Source organism: Myotis yumanensis, unplaced genomic scaffold, assembly GCF_028538775.1.
Source record: "Myotis yumanensis isolate MYYU_CA2020_CCGP unplaced genomic scaffold, mMyoYum1.0.hap1 SCAF_7, whole genome shotgun sequence".
Lineage (NCBI taxonomy): Eukaryota > Metazoa > Chordata > Mammalia > Chiroptera > Vespertilionidae > Myotis > Myotis yumanensis.
In genome coordinates, this window is record NW_027223758.1 from 35,671,816 (window position 1) to 35,693,973 (window position 22,158).

Here is a 22,158-nt window from a genome sequence, read left to right on the forward strand (position 1 = left end):
TCAGAGAAAGACAAGTATCACATCATCTTCCTCATACGTGGGGCGGGCGGGGGAGTGGGCTGGAGGGGGTTGATGGGGGAACAAGAGGGACATATGTAATACTTTCAAAAATAAAGACTTAAAAATAAATAACCCCCCAAAAAACACATAGCATTTTTAGAATTTCGTTTCAGCTGCCCCTTTGTTTGTCATAGCAGATTTACCTCATGCCCTGAATGCTTTTTCTTCCTCACGTGTTCTTAATACTTGACTAGCACTGTATGTGCAATTTATTATGAATTTTGTAGTTGAGAAAGTTTTTAGGAATCATTTACTCCAGGTAATGACTTTTGAGGTGCTGAGAGATTAACTTTCCTTTGGTCACATAACTAGTCAATAGAGTCAGTTAAAAACCTCAATTCCCCTTATCAAATATTAATTGAGAATAATGGCTTGGGTTGATTTCTGGGTTCTCTGTTCTGTTCCATTGATCTATATTCCTGTTCTTGTGCCAGTACCAGGCTGTTTTGATTATAGTGGCTTTGTCATATAACTTGATATCTGGTATTATGATCCCTCCAATTTTGTTCTTCTTTGTCAAGATTGCTGCTGCTATTTGGGATCTTTTTTGTTCCATATAAATTTTTGGAGAGTTTGTTCTAGATATATGAAATATTCCATTGTATTTTAATAGGGATTGCATTGAATCTATAGATTGCTTTGGGTAGTATGGACATTTTAATGATGTTAATTCTACCAATCCATGAACACAGTATATTGTTCCACTTATTTATGTCTTTTTTTTTTTCAGCGTTCTGTAGTTTGGTTAAGTTTATTTCTAAGTATCTTAATTTTTTTGTAGCAATAGTAAATGGGATTATTTTTTTAATTTCCTCTTTTGGAGAGTTCATTATCTCTTAACCTTTGAGACAGCATGGAAGGACCTGAAGAATATTATGCTAAGTGAAATAAGCCAGTCAGAGAAAGACAAATATCTCTTGATCTCACTTACTATGTGGAATCTAATGACAAAATAGATCCAGAGACATGGAAGCATGCAACAGACTGAAACTTCTCAGAGGGAAGGGATCATCCAAAGAACTTATATGCATATATGCATAACCCATGGACACAGGCAATAGTGGGGTGAAGGCCTGGGGAGGGGATGGGAGTTGGGGATAAAGGGGGGACATCTGTAATACTTTCAACAATAAAGATAAGTTTAAAAATAAAACTTCAATTTCCCACTTTTGGTTTATTCTACTAGTTGTCTATCTTTTAAAAAGCATCAAGAATCTTTCTTTAAAATAGTAAATTCTTAAAATAGTATGAAGAGGTAATACTTAGAGTCTCAAAGTGGTCTAGACTCAAAATGGGTTTGGAACCTCATCAGCTAGGGGCAAGGGAGCAGTGTCAAAACTGACTCTTCCTGCATTTACTTTATATTCTGGGGTGTCTTGGCCTTCCTGCAGGCAGTTAACACTAACCAGGTGCTGATTGCCAGTTACTAAGTTATTGCCTTTATTCAAAATAAGCATTTGAGAAGAACCCCCAAAGCATTGCTTGTCATACTCTACTTTTTACACATATCATCTGGAGATCTTGTTAAATTGTTAGTTCAGATATAATAGGTCAAGAGTGGAGTCCAAGATTGTGCATTTCTAACAGGCTGATATGTATTGTCCTTGGCTTCTGGTTCAAAGACCATACTTTAAGAAGAAAGGCCCTAAAGTGCTTTTGGGAACATAGTTTGAAATAATTTAATACATGGTGCTGCCTCTCTAGTTTGGTTTCTTAAATCTATTAGCTTTTATTTTGTTTTTGATTATGGTCCAGGATTATGGATTAATACTATGTAGTGGATTGCTGCTTATAGCTGAGACACCTGCAAACTGGCTAACTCATGTTTTGCTTTCTAATCCATAACTACATTCCACGTGTGAAAAGGAATCGCCTATAGTTAGCTGACAGTAGTAGTTAAGTTCAAAATGACATTTCCTGTTAGTGTCCTCTCCCCTCTTTCTTGCCCTCCCAATTTATGTCATTGCTTTGAAAAAAATGATAGCTCCTTTAAAAAAGGTATTTGGGCCAAAACCGGTTTGGCTCAGTGGATAGAGCGTCGGCCTTCGGACTGAAAGGTCCCAGGTTCGATTCCGGTCAAGGGCATGTACCTGGGTTGCAGGCACGTCCCCAGTAGGGGATGTGCAGGAGGCAGCTGATCGATGTTTCTCTCTCATCGATGTTTCTAACTCTCTATCTCTCTCCCTTCCTCTCTGTGGAAAATCAATAAAATATATATTTAAAAAAAATAAATAAATAAATAAAAATAAAAAAAAAATGAAAAAGGTATTTGGACTCCTCCCCTATTAATCATTAACTTTGAACATTTTGTTTACCATTTGCTGGAATGGGAGGAGAGCATGCCCTGGGAAGTAAGTATAGTTCTTTCTCCTACCATGGAATACTCAGCCCTGCCCCAAACTTGCCCTAAACCTAAAGGCTAGTGGAAATCAAGGAAATTATGAAGTTATCTGTGCTTCTGATAAAATAGTGCCCTTCTTAAAGCATTTGGGATTTTGAAAATTTGACTCTGTTTCTGCTTACATCGGACCTCAGCAGACTTACTTGAAATCTGCACTAGTGTACCTAATAATGTTGAATGGTCCCAAGTATTTCTGTGCCCTGGCTCCTCATTCTATTTCTGAATGGGCTCTCAGGGTTATATGTAAGACCCTACCCAAAGGCTGTTTATGTATTTGATAAAGCTAGCCAGAAGTTAGAAAGCTTTTCACAAACTTGTAAAACTCTTAAGTTTGCTAATTTTTGCTAAATTAAAAGAGCGTTTTCCCCCCTTCCCTTTCCTTTACCCGCTTCTTACCCAGAGTGAACACAAATGGATCAGACGACCCTGAGGATGCAGGGTCTGGTGAAAATAGTAAGGTCAATGGGAATAATTCTCCATCACTCTCAAATGGCGGTGTTAAGCCTTCTAGACCTCCAAGACCTTCACGACCACCTCCACCTACCCCACGTAGACCAGGTGTGTGTTCCAGCCATATACTAGGGATGTAGCTCTTATACTGTGATTGTAAGTAATGTTCTGTTTGGGAATTGATCCTCAGGTAAGTGTAAAGAGGCCCTGGTAGACTGGTTTTCTAGCTGTAATTTTATATTAAAGATTTTGGCCAAGAATGATCTTTCTATAAGTAACTAAGACTTGCCTTTTCCCTAACTTTTTCCTCCAGGGGTGAAGTTAATGAGGCATGAGCTCTATTCAGAATAAAAATCACATGTACATTATATAAAGTACTAGAGGCCTGATGCACAAAATTTGTGCAAAAATAGGCCTTCCTTCCCCCGGCTGCCGCACTGGCTTCCTTCTGGCACCCGGGACCCGGGCTTCCCTCGAAGCCTCAGCTTTGTCTGGAAGGTCATCTGGTCTAATTAGCATATTACCTTTTATTATTATACATAAGCAGTACAGATAAGATTGCATCTTTCTGTCAGGGTTTGTATCTGTGTGGACATTAGTATGCCATAGAATCAAAGATCTGGTTGCTTATTCTCATTATATCCTTTAGAAAGACAATTAGTAAATGGCAAGTAATGCTAAATGATATTCAGATTTTAAAGCAAAAATTATACAATAAATGAACATACTTCATGTAATAAAAGTGTAAACATCTACAGGTAGAATATCCATTTTATTCCTGACCAGCCAGAACAAATCTTTAATCTTTTATTATTTCTCTGCTAGTATGTGGACAGGGAATGTAAAATAATTAAACCAAATATTATTAGAAAAATAAACTGATTGTCCACAAATTATTTCATTAAGTGGCTTTGTTTTTAATTATACATCTTCCCCCTTTTTCTGTAGATAATGTTGTTAACAATATATTCCCAGCCTCTAAGATCATATACTACTTTGTCATAATATTGGTAACTTCCTTCAGGAATTGTTTTGTCAATAAGTATTTCCTGAAGATGTAATATGTACTTAACAACTATTTATAAGAATAGTATTGTTTATTAGTCAGGTCTTCCATTATAATTAACATCAAAAATTGACCTCTAATCTGCAAGGTGTCATAAGAAAGACAATTTTAAGGATCTGGAAGATTGTTAGATGAACTTAATAATAGCATGCAATACCAACACTTACCTATTCTAAGAGTTTTTACTTTCTGTGCAATCAGGAAATCAGGATCTGTGCTTCATAATTAAAATAGGACATGGGGTAGACAGCCTAAAAAATGTAAACAAGCCTATTTAGTGGGACCATTGGCTTTTTCCCATTATTTAATTTACTTTAGTAATCTTTTCCTACATATTTATATATTAAATTTTATATTCTTCATCTACCTCTTCATTTTTTAAAGTTAAAAATTTATCCTGATTTCTGAAAATAGAAGATTATTTTCCTGTTTTTTCCAAATCTTTTATAGCTTCTGTTAATGGTTCACCTTCTGCCACTTCTGAAAGTGATGGCTCCAGTACAGGCTCTCTGCCTCCAACAAATACAAATTCAAATACGTCTGAGGGAGCAACATCTGGATTAATAATTCCTCTTACTATATCTGGAGGCTCGGGCCCTAGGCCATTAAATCCTGTACCCCAAGCTCCACTACCACCTGGGTGAGTGACTGTTTTTGGTTAACATTTATTTTCTTTTGGCATCTATATATACTTATTAATAAAGAAAATAATACTGTTCTTTAAAATACTGTCTTAAAACAATTGTAATTGTTTTTGGTGGGAATCTAGAATCAAAATGAACCAAAATATAGCTCACCATATTTGAAATTTCTACCCTCATTTCCAGGGCAAAGTGGAAGAATTTTTTTTTTAATTATTACTATTATTATTTTATTTTTATTTTTTCTGAAAGACTGAACCATAGAAAGTTAACCAAGGCCAAGTAGTAATATAGTCACCTAATTCAGATTGCTTTTTTTAAGGGAAAAAAGAATCACTTTTTAAAATAAAATAGGAAACTGAGAAAATTAGTACTCATAATCCTATTTTAATCACTAAATTAATAATACTCTAATAGATTTTACACACACATACACACACACACACACACACGGCATTTAAATTAACCTAGAGCTCAGAATGCTAATCAAAATTAATTGACTGTTTAATATATATATATATTTTAATATATTTTTGTTAATTCAGAGAGGAAGGAAGAGGGAGAGAGAAATAGAAACATCAATGATGAGGGAGAATCATTGATTGGCTGCCTCCTGCATACCCCTGACTGGGGATCGAGCCCGCAATTGGGCATGTGCCCTTGACCAGAATCGACCCTGGGGCCCTTTAGTCCGCAGGTCGATGCTCTATCCAATGAGCCAAGCCGGCTAGGGCTGGTTAATATATTAATAAGCTCTCATGTTGAGAATTTTAATTGGTAAATAGATTATATATTACTAGAGGCCCGGTGCACATATTTGTGTATGGGTGGGGTCCCTCTGCCTGGCTGGCAATCGGGACTGATCAGGCCAGCTGGCAGGGAGGAGGGACCATAGGAGGTTGGCCGGCTGCGGGAGGTTGGCTTTGGGAGTGCACTGACCACCAGGGGCAGCTCCTGCATTGAGCGTCTGCCTCCTGGTGGTCAGTGCACATCACAGTGACTGGTCGTTCAGTCGACTGGTCTTAATGGTCGCTTAGGCTTTTATATATATATAGATTTGTGTGGGTAGTTAGACCATTTTCCTTTTTGGAAAGCCTCCATGGGAAGCCAAACTAGAAAGTTGTTTGTGCAAGGGATTGCCAAAGAGAAACTGAGTGCTCTTAGAAGTTATTGGTACTTCTAAGCTATGATGGTTTAGTCTTCTTTACTTTGGAGGTAAACCTTATCAAGGAGACTAGAATACTCAGAATGAGTTTGTCCATTGCAGAGATATATCTGACATATCTGATAAATTCTTAGTCTTTGATTTCAGTGTTTCTAGAACCCAAATAATTCTTTGTCTTTCAGTTAGTAGTTCTTTAGTTTTTCTTTAGATTTCATTGTTTTAATTACAGCTTTCTTTTCCACTTAAGTCCTGCATATACCTTGACCAGATTGAGACAGACTATTTCCTGAGTCTGTTTCAAGCCTCTTTAGAAATAAAAGGCTTCTCCTAGAGCAGATACTTGATACTTCTGCAGAGGAGATCTCATCCACTATGTGTCACTCTCAGTATAACATTTCTTGATTCTGTTCCTAAATTCTTTTCATATCTTCTTGATATACTGACATGCTTATTTGCCTCAGTTCTATAATATTCTATATATATAAAAGCCTAAGCAACTGTTCGGCCGTCTGACCAATAGCTATGATGCACACTGACCACCAGGAAGCAAATGCTCAACGCAGGAGCTGCCAAGCTGCAGTGACTTGGCAGCTGCGGTTCTCAGGTAATGCACCCAGAACCAGAGAGGAGGGAGCCTGATTCCAGGGCCTGTCACCCAAGAACCACCCTCTCGCAATCTGGGACCCCTCAGGGGATGTTGGAGAGCCAGTTTGGCCCGATCCCCGCAGGCCAGGCCAAGGGACCCCCCCCCCCTCCCCCCCGTTGCACAAATCCGTGCACCGAGCCTCTCGTGGTCATATAAGACAAAAAGGCAAAGACAGGATTAAAGATAAGTACCATACCCAGACTTTTTAATTTTGTGTTTAAGTTGGGAGCAGAGAGTGGACCAGCACGGGCGAGTTTACTATGTAGATCATATTGAAAAAAGAACAACGTGGGATAGACCAGAACCTCTACCTCCTGGGTAAGTATCTGAATTAATGAAGAGAAAAAGTGTATATTCAGAACTATAGATTATGTCTGTAACAAAACCTTCACTATATTCTTACTTTTCAGCTCTTCCTGTCTTTAACCACTTTGTTTTGTGGTGGATGTAAACTAGAAAGAAGAGAGTCAGATACTTGATGGAGCATAATGAATGATCATAATTTTCGCTCAGTTTTGATCTAAAGATTCTATAAGTCTTACTACTTCCAAGTTTTTCTTTCTGAACTTTAACTGCCTCAAACCACCGGATTTTAGGATTAGTTTCTTTAAGACTAATTATTTAAATGAATAAGAATTATAATCCCTATCATATAAATGAGGATGAAATCCCTATTATATATATATAAAAAACTTTATTTTTAAACCTCACTTAGGATATGTTTATTGATTTGAGAGAGAGAGAGAGAGAGAGAGAGATTGGTTGCCTCTAGTACTTTCCCGGACTAGGGATTGAACCCGCAACCTAGGTATGTGCCCCATTGGGAATTGAACCCAAAACCTTTGGGTATATGGCATTTTGTTCAGCCATCTGAGCCACCTGGCCAGGGCTAACAAGTATTTTAATACAGCCCAGCCGACATAGGTCAGTGTTTGAGCATCAACGTCTGAACCAGGAGGTCACGGTTCAATTCCAGGTCAGGACACATGTCCAGGTTGCGGGCTCAATCCCCAGTAGGGGGCATGCAGGAGGCAGCTGATCAGTGATTCTCATCATTGATGTTCCTATCTCTCTCTCCCTTCCTCTCTGAAATCAATAAAAATATTTTTTAAAAGAATATTTTAATGCAGGATATTGAGCATTTACATTATATAATTGAAAGAAGTATATTTTTATTCAAGGTTAGTCATAGCAAACATGGGGAAATATTTAATCTTGCTAGTAATAGTCTTAAATACACACCTAAAAGGTACTGTTTTACTTGTTAAATCATTAGGTAATATTTATTGTGAAATTGTGGAGGATCTTTACCTTATAACAACATTATGGTTAAGTTCATTAATAGACCATTTCAGAATACATAAAATAAAAGGCTTCAGGTAAATCACAAGTAGTTTCTTAAGGTAAAATGTTACTAAACATGCACCAGGGCCAAGATGAAGTCCTGTTTAATTCTTATCTGTTTCACAAGTATTTGTTGATTTAGGTTGTTTTTTGTTCTGATTTAGCTGGGAACGCAGGGTTGACAACATGGGACGTATTTATTATGTTGACCATTTCACAAGAACAACAACGTGGCAGAGGCCAACATTGGAATCCGTCCGGAACTATGAACAGTGGCAGCTCCAGCGTAGTCAGCTTCAAGGAGCAATGCAGCAGTTTAATCAGAGATTCATTTATGGGGTGAGCAACCTGTTGTATTATAAACTTAATAAGAATATTTGGTTTTTAACCTTTTCCTGAATAGGAAATGTAAAGCACTAATTAGAAGGAAGTTGTAAGTAAGTTGGCAACCTAGTTGTTGCTGTTGATATTATTTTTAGACCTTATCTCAACCATTCTGTGTATCTGGTTTGTTCTTTCCTATTTGAAATTTCCTGAAGTTCAACCTCCTTTATTTTGTTAATGTCAAAAAAAAAAAAGATGTTAGGACAACTTAAAAGCCATGGACAAAAGAATAGTAAAAATAAACCAAAACAATTTGAAAATAATTAAAACAGTTCTAAATTTAGTACTACCTAACTTAGCAGAACATTTGAAGGCTTGAATCTAAGAACTCCTGACTCTTGCGTGGTTGTACAAAACTAATGATAGAATTTAATCACTTTGCAATGTATAAAGGTAAAGTATACCTGATAAATTATTTGATGTTTTGGGAAGCTACAGAAATTTGTTTTTTTATTGGATTGTGTTAAATAAAATTATTCTGCCTTCAAAACCAAATTATCTTTGGTATAAAAAATTTCCTTTTTGGTCCTATACGGTTTGGCTCGGTGGATAAAGTGTCGGCCTGCAGACTGAAGGGTCCTGGGTTCGATACTGGTCAAGGGCACATGCCCGGGTTGCAGGCTCAAATCCCCATCTTATGGGTGGAAAAACTGAAGCAGAGAGAAGTTAAGTAATTGGCTTTGTCACACAGTTATAAGTGTCAGAATCAGGGCTGACCATAAAATGTGCAAGTCATAGTTCATGCATGTCATCACTGCATCATCCTATTTATTCAGTGTTAGAGTAGCCTTGCCAGGTTTTAATTTTTAAATCTGAGACTGTTCCCAATGTATACGGTAGGATCCCTAGGCCTGGCTGGCGATGAGGGCTGATCTGTGGGGTGACCAGTGGGTGGGGGGGGCGATCGGAGGACCCCCCCGCTGGCACCTGCCTTGGCTGGCAGCCTGGCGCCACCTGTTCACCAGCTCCGCCCCCTGCCACTGCTGCCCATCGCCTCCCTCTGCAGGGCGATTGGCAGGCGGGGTGATCGGGGGGTGCCCCCACTGGCAGCCACCTTGGCTTGCGGCCTGGCGCCACCCACTGGTTGGCCCTGCCCCCCAATCGCCACCACCAGTTGCCTCCCTCTCGGTGGGCAGTGCACATCATAGTGGCCAGTCATTCTGTGTTTGGTCGACTTGCATATTAGGGTGTTACTATATAGGATTACTTTTTTTACACAATTATTTTTCCTACCAACTTCTGTAGATAGCTATCACTATCAATTTTTATCTCTTGTCTACCTTACCCTTTTTTTTTTCTATGTTGTTTTACATTTTCTTTTCTTTCGAAATTATAATCAGCTTTGGTACACCTGGACAAATTTCTTCTAGGTTTTAATGACTAGCTTTTCTGCCTTCTAAAAAGCTAGTTTCCACATGGGTATCCAGTGAATAGAGCATGGATTTTGGAGTCAGACACATCTGGGTTCAAATCTTGGTTCCACACTTTCTCTATATGATTTTGAGTAAGTTAACTAACCTTATCAAGCATCATCTGTATCCTATGTAATAAAAGACAAAAAGGGTAATTAACCGTACCTCTGCTACACTTCCCATTGGCTAATTAGCAAGATATGCAAATTAACTGTCAACAGAGATGGCGGCCAGCAGCCACGCAGCTGAAGCGAGCAGGAGGCTTGCTTGCTCCAGTGATGGAGGAAGCCAAGGTTCCCTGCCTGCCGCAGCCTGGCTCGGAGCTCTGAAAGCAACAGCTCCAAAAGCAACAAAGTTTCAATTATAGAAGCTAAACAAATCCCAGATACCTGCTTTCAGCCAGCTGCGGCCTCAGAGCTGGGAGCGCCAGTGATGGCAACAAAGTTTCAATTATAGAAGGTAAATAAATCCCAGAATAAAAAAAAAAAGAAAGGAGAGGCTGGGAGCTTCAGTTGCTGGCCGGCCGAAAAACAGCCCTTAACCCCTCACCCAGACTGGCCAGGCACCCCAGTGGGGACCCCCACCCTGATCCGGGACACCCTTCAGGGCAAACCACGGTCCCCACCTGTGCACCAGGCCTCTATCCTATATAGTAAAAAGGTAATATGCAAACTGACCCTAACAGCAGAAAGACTGGGAATGACTGGTCACTATGACACACACTGACCACCAGTGGGCAGACGCTCAATGCAGGAGCTGCCCTCTGGTGGTCAGTGCGCTCCCACATGGGGGAGCTCTGCTCAGCCATAAGCCAGGCTGATGGCTGCCAGTACAGTGGTGGTGGTGGGAGCCTCTCCTGCCTCAGCAGCGCTAAGGATGTCCGACTGCAGCTTAGGTCTGCTCCCCGCTGGTAAGTGGACATCCCCCGAGGGCTGCCAGGCTGCCAGAGGGATGTCTGATTGCCAGCTTAGGCCCAATCCCCCCGGGTAGCAGGCCTAAGCGAGCAGGTGGTCATCCCCCGAGGGGTCCCAGACTGCGAGAGGGCACAAGCTGGTCTGAGGGCCCCCCACCCAGTGCACAAATTTTGTGCACCGGGCCTCTAGTATAAATATAAAAGGCTAATATGCTAAGTGTCTGACCGGTTGCTATGACACACACTGACCAGCAGGGGACAGACGCTCAACGCAGGAGCTGCCATGATATCCACAAAGGAAATTTGGCTTCCCCCAAGTGGGACACAGGCCCTGCCACCACCCTGGAGTGACAGCCCACCAAATCATAAACAACGCTGCCAAGACCCCATGACACAAAATGCAGCCCACAGCCCAGCCTGGAAATGGTTCCTGTGGGTGCCGGGTAATGACATCACATAGCAACGCCTGGCTTCCTCTCCCTAGCGACAACTAGCTTCCTTGGAGTTTCTTCAGCCCAGGAACACAACTTGCTTTATAGCTAGGTGGAAACATTTTACACTTTAACCAAATGTCTGTGAAGTGTTTTCCCATGCCTCATCTCATTTGATCCTCACAGAAGTCCTGGAGTAGGTAGATAGGAGACTTGGTAGAATCCTATTTTCTTTTTATTAGCCAGAAAACAGAGATTTAGAAAGCTTAGAAACTTGACCTGACTAAAAAGAAGTAAGAAATGGTAGACCTTGAAAATGACTTCAGGTTTTCTCACTGCGCAGAATATGGTCCAATACTGCTGCAGTTAAATATTTTACCCTTTGTTCCCCCTGCATAATCTACAATAATAATCTGCTTCATGTTGATATTTACTGCTGTGTTGCTGACAATTAACTGAAAGAGAAGTTGAGGTGCTTCACTGGGCTGGAAAATGTTTAGCTACACCAGAAAGCAGGTCTAACTAAACAAGTTTATTCTATATATATAAAAGTCTAAGTTGACTTGTGCATGCACAATACATATAAAGCTCTCGCTGGCGCCAAACGCATGCGTGTGTTTTGATCTGTCATTGTCGATCGTGAATTTGGTTGACACTTCTATTATAGAGAAAGGGCGAATAGCGATATAAAAATATTTCTTCTAATTAATTTCCTTTCAGTGTGCATGAATCCGTGCACCGGGACATTAGTTACTTTATAACATACCTATAATTACTTCAGGGGGTTTTCTTGAGGATTCTGTAAAATAAGTGTTCTTGTTTTGGGCACATACTATATGCTTACAAGTATTAGATTTCATGTTTTCTTTCCCTCATATTCACAATTGTAAATGTACCTTCTGTCTCACTTTTACAGTGCATAATCTTTTTAAACATTCTATTAAAGGCAAGTGAGCAAATTTCTGGAGCACCTACAGTATATGGTTTCATTTTAAACCTGACCAATTTGATTCTCAAAGTCTTTGGAACTTTTCTTGAATTGTAGCTTTTACTCAATATCCATGATTTTTTTTGTTTGTTTTTCTTTTCTCCTATTCAAAATAATTTGACTAATTTTCTGAAATTCTTACTTTTTGCTCTTGCTATAGAATGTCTTGTCATAGAATGGTTTTAAATCATAAAGAACTTATTTTAGTTTTCCTTAACTTAGCCAGGGACATGAACTGAATTGAATGAATTTAACATTCCTTTTTTTTTTTCAGTACCTTTTAAATTGATTTTATACAGAGAGATAGGGTTGGGGAAGAGAGTAAGATAGAAACATTGATGAGAAAGAAACATATATAGGCTGCTTCTTGGATGCCCCCTACTGAGGATCAAGCCTACAACCCGGGCATGTGCCTTGACTGGGAATGGAACTGGTGACCCCTCGGCACATGGGATGACACTCAACCGAGCCACACCGGCCAGGGTGAATTGAATATTCTTAATACCAACTACATAAAAAGTTATGGGGTAATGGGGTATTGCTGAGAAAGTCTAGTTATTGGGCATATGAATTTGCCTTTGTCTGACCCTGGTTACAGGGCAGTAGACACATATATGAGCATTTTTAACCTCAGAATGTATATGTTGATGATGTAACACTGTGATAGCTCTTCCTGGCCCATGGCTTCACAGCTTATCTGTCCAGGGAGAGTCAGAGGGATAGGGTTGGGTATTAGAAAATAATCAAAACAGTTTTTCATATGCCAAACTTTTCAGACATGTTCTATAATCAGGGTTCAGTTCTTTTATAGTGTTTCTTCCTGGCCTCCCTACTCTTACTCCTTTTTATTATTGCATCTAGCAAGAAGAGCAAGACCAGTTCTTTTTTTTTTTTTTTTTTTTTTAATTTTTTCCCCCCAGTCCCCTCAAGACCAGTGCTTGACAGGTCTATCTTCCAAGAGCTGTTATATCGGAAACGGGTATCTCTCTTACAAGCTTTAAAACTTTAAATCGGTTAACTCAGTTTCTGCAATAAGTCAGTGACATGGGAAAAAACAATTGGGGGAACCTACTGTAGATTGAGACAAAGAATCAACCAAATGTAATGTGATGACTTTGCATCTGATTTGAACAAATAAGCAATCCTGCATTTAATGAAGGATTGAGTACTAGGTGGTACAATTAATATTGATTTTGCTGAGTGTGGTAAAGGTATTGTGGTTATGTAAGAATATGTTTACACATTTTATTATTTTTTTTAATACATTTTTTTATTTCAGAGAGGGAGAGGGAGAGAGATAGAAACATCAATGATGAGAGAGAATCATTGATTGGCTGCCTCCTGCATAGCCCCTACTATGGATCAAGGCAGCAACCCTTGACCGGATTCGAAACCAGGACCCTTCAGTCCGCAAGCTGACATTCTATCCGCTGAGCTAAACCAGCTAGGACTGTTTACACATTTTAGAAAGGCATACTAAAATACAGTACATGGGTGAAATGATGACAGATTACGTCTTTTTTTTTTTTTTTTTTCTTTTAACCCAAGGATATTTTTCCATTGATTTTTAGAAAGATTGGAGGAGAGAGGGAAAGACAGAGAGAAATATAGATGTGGGAGAAACACATTGATTGGTTGCCTGTTGCAGGAACCCTGACCAGGGCCTGGGCCAGGGAGGAGTCTACAACCCAAGGTATGTGCCCTTGACTGGAATCAAACCCGGGACCCTTCGGTCTGTAGGCCAACACTATACCCATTGAGCCAAACCTGTTAGGGCTGATTAAGTCTTGTATGTAGTTCTAGGCTTGTTAACTCCTTTCAACTGGAATTCTTTCCTTTTAGTCATTTGACCACCTATTCTTGCTCCACTGATTCTCTTCCCACAGTTCTTTGTATATACTATGTTCTGTATGTGATCCTTTCTTTTTGAGTTAGAAATACAAGATTTTTTGATGAAAGAGAATCATTGGTTGTCTGCCTCCTGCATGCCCTCTACTGGGGATTGAGCCTGCACCCTAGGCATGTGCCATGACCGAAGATTGAACCGTGACCTCCTGGTTTATGGGTCAATGCTCAACCACACCAACTGGGCTCGACTAGTGATTTTAAACAACATATACTAGTTGCTTCTTGCTTTCTTATCAAGTCTGATAATCTCTGCTTTTTTAATTGGGAAGTTTATTTCATCAACATTTACTATAAATTTCTATGTATTTGTGTTGAATCTGTCATCTTGGTATTTGGCTTTTATTTGCCACTTCTTGTATTTATCCTTTCCTGACTGATTGAATCAAGTATTTTGTATCATTTAATTTTATCTCCTCTAATGACTTTATCTTTATGGCTCTTGACATTTTAGTTATGTTTCTTTGTGGTTTTTGTTGTTGTCATGTTGGTGGTTGATTTAGTGATTACAATATGCACTTTAATTTGACACAGTATATATTAAAAATATGCAACTTTATAGAGAAAAAAAATACAAGATTATTTTCATTTCTCTGTTGACTCAGTACTGTTACTTATAAATGATTTTGGGGGGTTATACACAAGTACGGCAAAAATTGGTTTACAGTTGTTAATACAATAATTAATAAATAATAATACAAGAATAAACTGTTGCTTACTCACAAGTATTTTTTTAACTTACTGATTTGTAGCTAAGAAGGAAAAAGTGGTCATGGGGGGGAGAGAATGAGGATTATGCAGTTGTAATATTTGATTTTCAAATAATTTGAAACATTAAATATTGTTTGCACGGATTTTTTTTTCCTCCACCAAAGTGTATTGGCATTTGTCCATGATCATACGACACTTCTCTAAGATGTGAACTCTGTTAGAGTGTGTTATGTTGCACAAGGCCAGGAAAAGCATATCAGAACTTACAAGGTTGCTCTCAAGTTGTCCAAGTCCAATATTTCACCCTTTTTGTTGTTCTCTTTAGAATCAAGATTTGTTTGCAACAACACAAAATAAAGAATTTGATCCTCTTGGTCCCCTGCCACCTGGATGGGGTAAGTTACATACATTTTTTGTTGAATTTAGTCTTTTTAAAACTCAGATATTTGTGGATGATATCTTGCTCTTGCTTGAATTAATATCTGGGAATATTTTGGGGTGTGTTGGTTTAATTTAGAGTGCCAAGTAGGCATTAAATTTCTCCAAAATTCTAAGTTGGCCTTTTATTATAGTAAACTTTTATTGGAATTTAGAATTATTTTATTCCTTTAAAGTTAAAAATATTTTGCTCAGCTATAAAAATAAATGGATTATCACATATAGCAATCTGATGGACCTCAAGGGCATAATGCTTAGTGAAAAGTCAATCTCAAAAGATTATGTACTGTATGGTTCAATTTACATAACACTCTCAAAATGCCGTTAACTTTAGAGATACAAAACACATTAATAGGTACCAGAAGAAAGATCCAAAGATAACTGTACAAATACAAGAGGTAACTTAAGTGGTTCTTATGTAGTGGTGGAAGAGTTCTTTTTGTTTGTTTGCTTTTTAATATATTTTTATTGATTTCAGAGAGATAAAGGGAGAGAGAGATAGAAATACCAATGATGAGAGAAGAGAATCATCAAATGGCTGCCTCCTACACAGCCCCTACTGGGGATCAAGCTTGCAACCCAGGCTTGTGCCCTGACTGGGAATTGAATCATGACCTTTTGGCTCATATGTTACCAGTCAACCATTGAGACACACCTGCTGGGCATAGAGTTGTGTATTTTGACCATGGTGGTGATTACACAAATCTGTACATGGGATAAAAGTAAATAAAACTATACATTCACATAAATGAATTCAACTTTAAAAATTGGTTAAAATTAAATAAAATCTGTAGTTAATAGTAATTTACCATTGTCAGTGTCTTGATTTTGATATCGTACTATGTTATGTAATAAAAGCCTAATATGATAAGTGTCCGGTCGTCCATTCAACCAATCAAAGCGTAATATGCTAATGCTGCTCAATCGCTCACTATGATGTGCACTGATCACCATGGGGCAGATGCTCTGACCAGTAGGTTAGCTTGCTGCTGGGGTCTGGCCGATTGGGACTGAGCCAGACGGGCTGGACATGCCCTGGAGCCCTCCCGCTGTCCCTCCCCGGCTGGCCAACCACCAGCATCCCTCCCCGGCCCCGATGTGCACCAGTGGGGTCCCTCGGCCTGGCCTATGCCCAGCTAGTAATCCGGGACCCCTTAGGCCCGGCAGTGGTTCTCAACCTTCCTAATGCTGTGACCCTTTAATACAGTTCCTCATGTTGTGGTGACCCCCAACCATAAAATTATTTTCGTTGCTACTTCATAACTGTAATTTTGCTACTGTTATGAATCGTAATGTAAATATCTGATATGCAGGATGTATTTTCAGGGGTCATGATCCATAGGTTGAGAACCACTGCCTTAGAGAATGTTGGAGAGCTAGTTTTGGCCTGATCCTGCAGACCAGGCCGAGAGGGCCCCACTGGTGCATGAATTGATGCACTGGGCCTCTAGTAGCTATATAAGGTGTCACCATTGGGAGAAACTGGTTGAAGGTTTATGAGATTCTTTGAATGACTTTTTAAAAAAATACATATTTTATTGATTTTTTACAGAGAGGAAGGGAGAGGGATAGAGAGTTAGAAACATCGATCAGCTGCCTCCTGCACACCCCCTACTGGGGATGTGCCCGCAACCAAGGTACATGCCCTTGACCGGTATCGAACCTGGGGCCTTTCAGTCCGCAGACCGACGCTCTATCCACTGAGCCAAACTGGTTACAGCTCTTTGAATGACTTTTGCCACATCTTGTGAATAATATTTCAAAAGAAAAAACCTAAAAAATAATATTTTTATCACATGGATGCCTCCAAGACAGTTCAGAGTGTGGTTGAGTTGATGTTACCTGTGAAAACAGTGGAAGGGGCACGTGTAAGGATGGTGACTTTGTGTTATATACCATCGAGCACATCACATGAGCATGCTCTGTTACTGAGTACATTTGGTACTTCATTATTAAAACTTTGTTAATACACCACATTCTGTTTTATAGTGTTATATGTCATAACACTGTAGCAATTTTCCAGAAGGTATTATATGGCGGTGTAGAAACAATTTTTCACAGAAGCCAAAGAGGATATAGAAAGTGGAAAACAGCAAAGAAAAGCTTGTTATGGAACCAGAGCTGTAGATATTTCAGAATATTTTGGTAACTTCAGAAAGTGATATTTCTAGATAGTCTTATTGGGAAGCATTGGTCCCTAACATAGATTGCTTTAGCATTACATTACTGAGGGATGGAGGAAAAAAATTCATGTGTCAATAAAAATGATACTAGCTGTATAATATAAGCCTGCCTTTGAGAAAACCCATTGCTCTTAAGTAGTTATTTATCCTTAATGCCCCTGAGAATCAAAAAATATAATTGTTCATACTTATAACTGTATTGTTACCAGCTTGAAATAAAATCTGGACATGTGAAAATTGTAAGTTTCTGTCTTCACCAAAGCCGGGTAGTTACTGTTAAGGAGTCTTTTGGCTGTGTTGGAGCCTCGGAGTATGGACAGTGTATGGTTGATATGAAGGTACTTTAGAAGAGGGGATGTTGCCCTTATCAGGCATATTGAATAAGATCTGTCAGATTGCATTCCCAGAAATGGATGGATTTTGTATGAATTAAAGAAACGCTTTATTTCTTGAGTTTGTCTATGTTGTGTTGCAAAGGAGAAATTGAAGCACTGAAAGGATATATGTATTTATCCTTTTAATTTTATTACAGAAAAACCATGATCCAATGGCTTTTGTCAGAAACACCGTTTTACTCCTCCAGAGCAACTGCAAGAAAAATTGCTGCTTCTTCATAGCAGCATGAATTACAGTCATTGTTGCCTTTATTCAAAAAGCTTTTCCTGCAGCTGGTCTTGCCTTATGTATTTATCATAATCCTCATCATCAGAATCTTTCTTATTTTTACTTTAGCCATCATCTCCCTAAAATACTTCCTCTAAACACCCAGTCCCAGCTTTTCCAGGTTATAAGAATGTTACCTTGTTTGTTTTACATACATTCTGCTTATTTTTAGGTGTCACAGTCCTTGAAATTGAAGTGTGCTCCCCTTCCTAAATGAGTTCATGATCATTCTGTTACTCAGACTGAGCACTGCTTGACTGTCTGCTTTGGAGGCATTTGCCTTATTTGTGGACCCAGTGACAACACTGGTACTGTGACAGATGAGATCCACATGACATCCTCAGGATTGACCCAGGAAATAAAATCCCAGTTTATATTCTGTGTTTACGTTATGAAATTGACAGCCTTATTTTTGTGACACCATATATATTTAAACCTAATTTCCTCACCTTTTCAGACTTTTAAATGCTAGGACAGACATTATTGTCTTAAAAGATTTTCTTAGCACATGCAAACTATAAAGGCTGGATAATGAATAGTTTTGGTTAAGGAGTCTTTTGGTTCAAAAAATGTAGTCTAACAGGCCTTTTTATATAGCTGGGTTTACCCTTCAAGTATAAAGATATTTATTTATTTTGAGAGTTGCCATGAAAGAATACATAGAATAAGAAGAAGCTTCTCCTTTTTACTGTTTTATTCATCAAGTCAGGAAGTGTTCTGATGTGCATTCAGATTTGATGTTCAGTAATTTCAGTATTGTTTATCATGTGATTTTTCAACAAAGTAAGAAATCAGTTCTACAGCCACAGTTCTTCCTCTCATTGAACAGATGAGCCTTCAATTTGCAAGTACATCCATCCACCTTTGAAATTTTTTTTTTTCACAGCCTCTTCTAAAAAATGCTTATATCAGCAGTATATACTTAGAACATAATAGAAAATACGTTTTCTATTAACTTTATCTTGCCTCATGTTTGCTTTTTTTTTTTTGATACTTGCATTTATCCTTTAATTTTCTTTCTTGATTAAAGTATTACATATGTGTCCTTACCTCCACCCCCCCATGCCCTCACCCCCCTGGTGTCTGTATCCATTGGTTATGCTTATATGCATGCATACAAGTCCTTTGGTTGCTCTCTCCCCCTCATGTTTGCTTTTGAAGAGAAAATCTCTCGTCCTAAAATCTGAACTTACATGGCAGATAAAAGATGAATATATGCTTAGGATATTACTTTTAGATGAAAAATATTACTCTGCAAAATTCTTTGGAATCAAGAAATTTATAGATTCTGTAAATATATTTTAATTTTTAAAATTTAATGTGACTGCCAAGAACATGAACTTACTTTGTTGCCTTTAGCCAGCTGTAGTAAGTGGGTGCTTCTTTTTGCCTCAGAATCAATCTTAAAGTTGATTACATGTTTCCACACTCAAGATGCCATGATCAGCGAAACCAGTGTTAATATTCCTTTTGTCACAAGATGCAGAGTCCCATTTTTCTGTATATCATGCACACCTGGAGTTCTGTTTCCATTTTAGTCTCAGCTAATAGAAAGTACTGATATGGCCCTAGCTGGTTTGGCTCAGGGGATAGAGCATCGACCTGTGGAATGAAGGGTCCCAGGTTCGATTCCAGTCAAGGGCACATGCCCGGATTGCGGGCTCGATCCCCAGTAGGGGGCATACAAGAGGTAGCCAATCAAAGATTCTCTCTTATTGTTGATGTTTTTATCTCTCTTCCTCTCCCTTCCCCTCTGAAATCAATAAAAATACATTTTTTAAAAAAAAGAAGAAAGTACTGATATGTCAGGAGTGGGTTCATGAGACTGAAAAATATGCCCCTTCAAACCCCCCATATCATCACTGCTACATGAAATCATGGAAGCAGTGCTAGAGATACTGTTAAAAGTTAACAAATATTTACTTGCCCTAGCTGGTTTGACTCAGTGGATAGAGCTACGGCCTGGGGACTAAAGGGTCCTGAGTTCAATTCCTGTCAAGGGCACATGCCGGGGTTACGGGCTCGATCCCCAGTAGGAGTGTGCAGGAGGCATCCAATCATTGATTCTCTTTCATCATTGATGTTTATATCGCTCCCCTCTCCCTTCCTCTCTGAAATCAATAAAAATATATTTAAAAAAAACAACAACAAATATTAACTTGACAAGGCTATATAATTTGGCAAGACTCATCTTGCAATACTTTGCTTAGAGAAAGATCCAAAGGCTCTAAATAAATGTTATTTTAAAAATAAATACAGCCTGGCTTGTGTTGCTTAGTGGTTGAGTATCAACCTATGAACCAGGAAGTCATGGTTCACCCAGTCAGGGTTGCCGGCTTGATCCCCCCAGTAGGGGGCATGCAGGAGGCATCTGGTCAGTGATTCTCTCATCATTGATGTTTCTAGCTCTCCCTCTCCCTTCCTTTCTGAAATCAGTAATATATACTTGTTAATCCTTGCCTGAGAGTATTTTCCCATTGATTTTTAGAGAGCATGGAAGGGAGGGGGAGAGACAGAGAAGAGAGAGAAACATTGATGTGAGAGAGACACATTGATTGGTTACTTCACACACAAACCCTGACCGGGGATGGGGATCAAGCCTGCAACTGAGGTACGTGCCCTTGACCGACTCAAACCTAGGTCCCTTCAGTCCCAAGGCCGATGCTCTAACCATTTTGCCAAACCAGCTAGGGCAATAAAAATATAGTTTTAAAAAATAAGGAAACAAATAAAAATAGGTACAACTTTTTTAACTACAGGAGATAAAATTTGACTTCTTAGCATGGAATTAAATTCAAAATTTCATTTGAAAATTGCTAATTTTTAGAAAATGTTCTTCATAAAGTTGGCATGGAATGTATACTTTGTAATACTTCAGTTATTTATTTTGAGACATCTTGGCCAAATTTAAAAATTCAGATACAGGAAGTGACCTATCTTTTGAAGAATTAATTGGTAATGGAGCACAGAAGTGTGAATAGTTCAGAACAGTATTAATATTAAAATTTCAAAACTATCTGGTTAATAAAGGAGGAAATAACTCCACATGTCTTCTCGACCCTAATGAGAGCTCAGGGAAGCAGGGAACATTTCTAGAACGGGAACAAGAAAACAAGGAGAATCCTAAAGCAAGGGGCAGGGGGAGGAAGACAAGCAGCAACTTCAGACGCAGTAAATTAAAGAACTGAGCCCTGCTGCCCAGCCCTTGTGCAGGAAGTTACTATAGATATTTAGGATTTGGGAGCTGGGTATATTAAGGAATAGGACATATTTTGAAACAATGTCTTTCCTAGTTGAATAATGCCAAGCATGTAACAAACAAGTTATATTATCCCCATTATGTTTTAAGAAATGAGATGGTATAGTATGGGGGGAGGGGGGAAATGCCTGAATGAAGGCCTGAGTTTCCATCCTGTCACTGCCACTTAATTCTGAGATCTTGGGCAAATAACTGAGTTTTTTTCAAAATAAACTAAAATCACTTACCCAATGAGACTTTAAGGATAAATGAAGTCATCTCTGAAAAGTTAAAATGGTTAATTAATAGTGCTGTTGTTAGTTGGATTGAGCAGAAAGATTCTTTGAGCAGGACATTGTGAATTAAGAATGTTTAGCTTCTAGGATGTAATCATATTTTTATAACTTTAGTGTATATAAATTTATTAGTGAAATAATAAACCTTTTAAAGTTGTGATTTTAAAACTACAAAATCAACAGTATAATGAGAAATGGGCAAATTCAGCTCATTTTATTATTTTAGTTTAGCGAAGAAGACTATGCCAGCTCTAATGCTTTGCTTTGTTTGTTTGTTTAATTTAAGAAAAGAGAACAGATGGCAATGGTAGAGTATATTTTGTCAACCACAACACTCGGATTACACAATGGGAAGACCCCAGAAGTCAAGGGTAAGAACTTTCGTTTACTGGTTTATAAATAACTCTTAAAGATTGTACCCTGTTTCTGATTCATTTAGGAAAAGGATCAGTTACATATTCTTTCCACAGAGGCCTAAACATTACTCATTCACATATCTTATAAAGAGAAAAAAAATTAAACTATTTAATATAATGGATGTGGATTTCTTGAGAGTATAGGGGGGAAAATATCACTGGCTTGTGCCAATACATTTAAGTATTCAAAAAAACCTGTTTATTATTAGTAAGACCAGATAAGTAACTCTAAAGCAGGGTTTTGCAACCTGGGATCCACTAGATAAAATTCAGGGAGCTTGTGACTTAGGGAGAAAAAAATTAAACATTCAGTTTCATTAATCTTTATCTGAATTTCCATTGTGATTGTAAGGTACAACCAGAGTAGAATTAGCAATGCCTAGGACTGGGGTGGGCAAACTTTTTGA

General features: G+C 38.6%; 1 protein-coding gene across 3 annotated transcripts in view; it reads left to right on the forward strand.

Annotated features, from left to right (window-relative positions):
• ITCH (itchy E3 ubiquitin protein ligase) overlaps nucleotides 1-22,158 on the forward strand; it is a 121,744-nt gene that overhangs the window by 65,299 nt on the left and 34,287 nt on the right. For all 3 annotated transcript variants that reach the window (XM_070420172.1, XM_070420173.1, XM_070420174.1), the window contains 6 exons: nucleotides 2,862-3,019; nucleotides 4,428-4,617; nucleotides 6,652-6,747; nucleotides 7,938-8,112; nucleotides 14,843-14,912; nucleotides 21,622-21,706. In XM_070420172.1, the coding sequence (XP_070276273.1) occupies nucleotides 2,862-3,019; nucleotides 4,428-4,617; nucleotides 6,652-6,747; nucleotides 7,938-8,112; nucleotides 14,843-14,912; nucleotides 21,622-21,706 (774 nt within the window). The remainder of the gene's footprint in view (nucleotides 1-2,861; nucleotides 3,020-4,427; nucleotides 4,618-6,651; nucleotides 6,748-7,937; nucleotides 8,113-14,842; nucleotides 14,913-21,621; nucleotides 21,707-22,158) is intronic.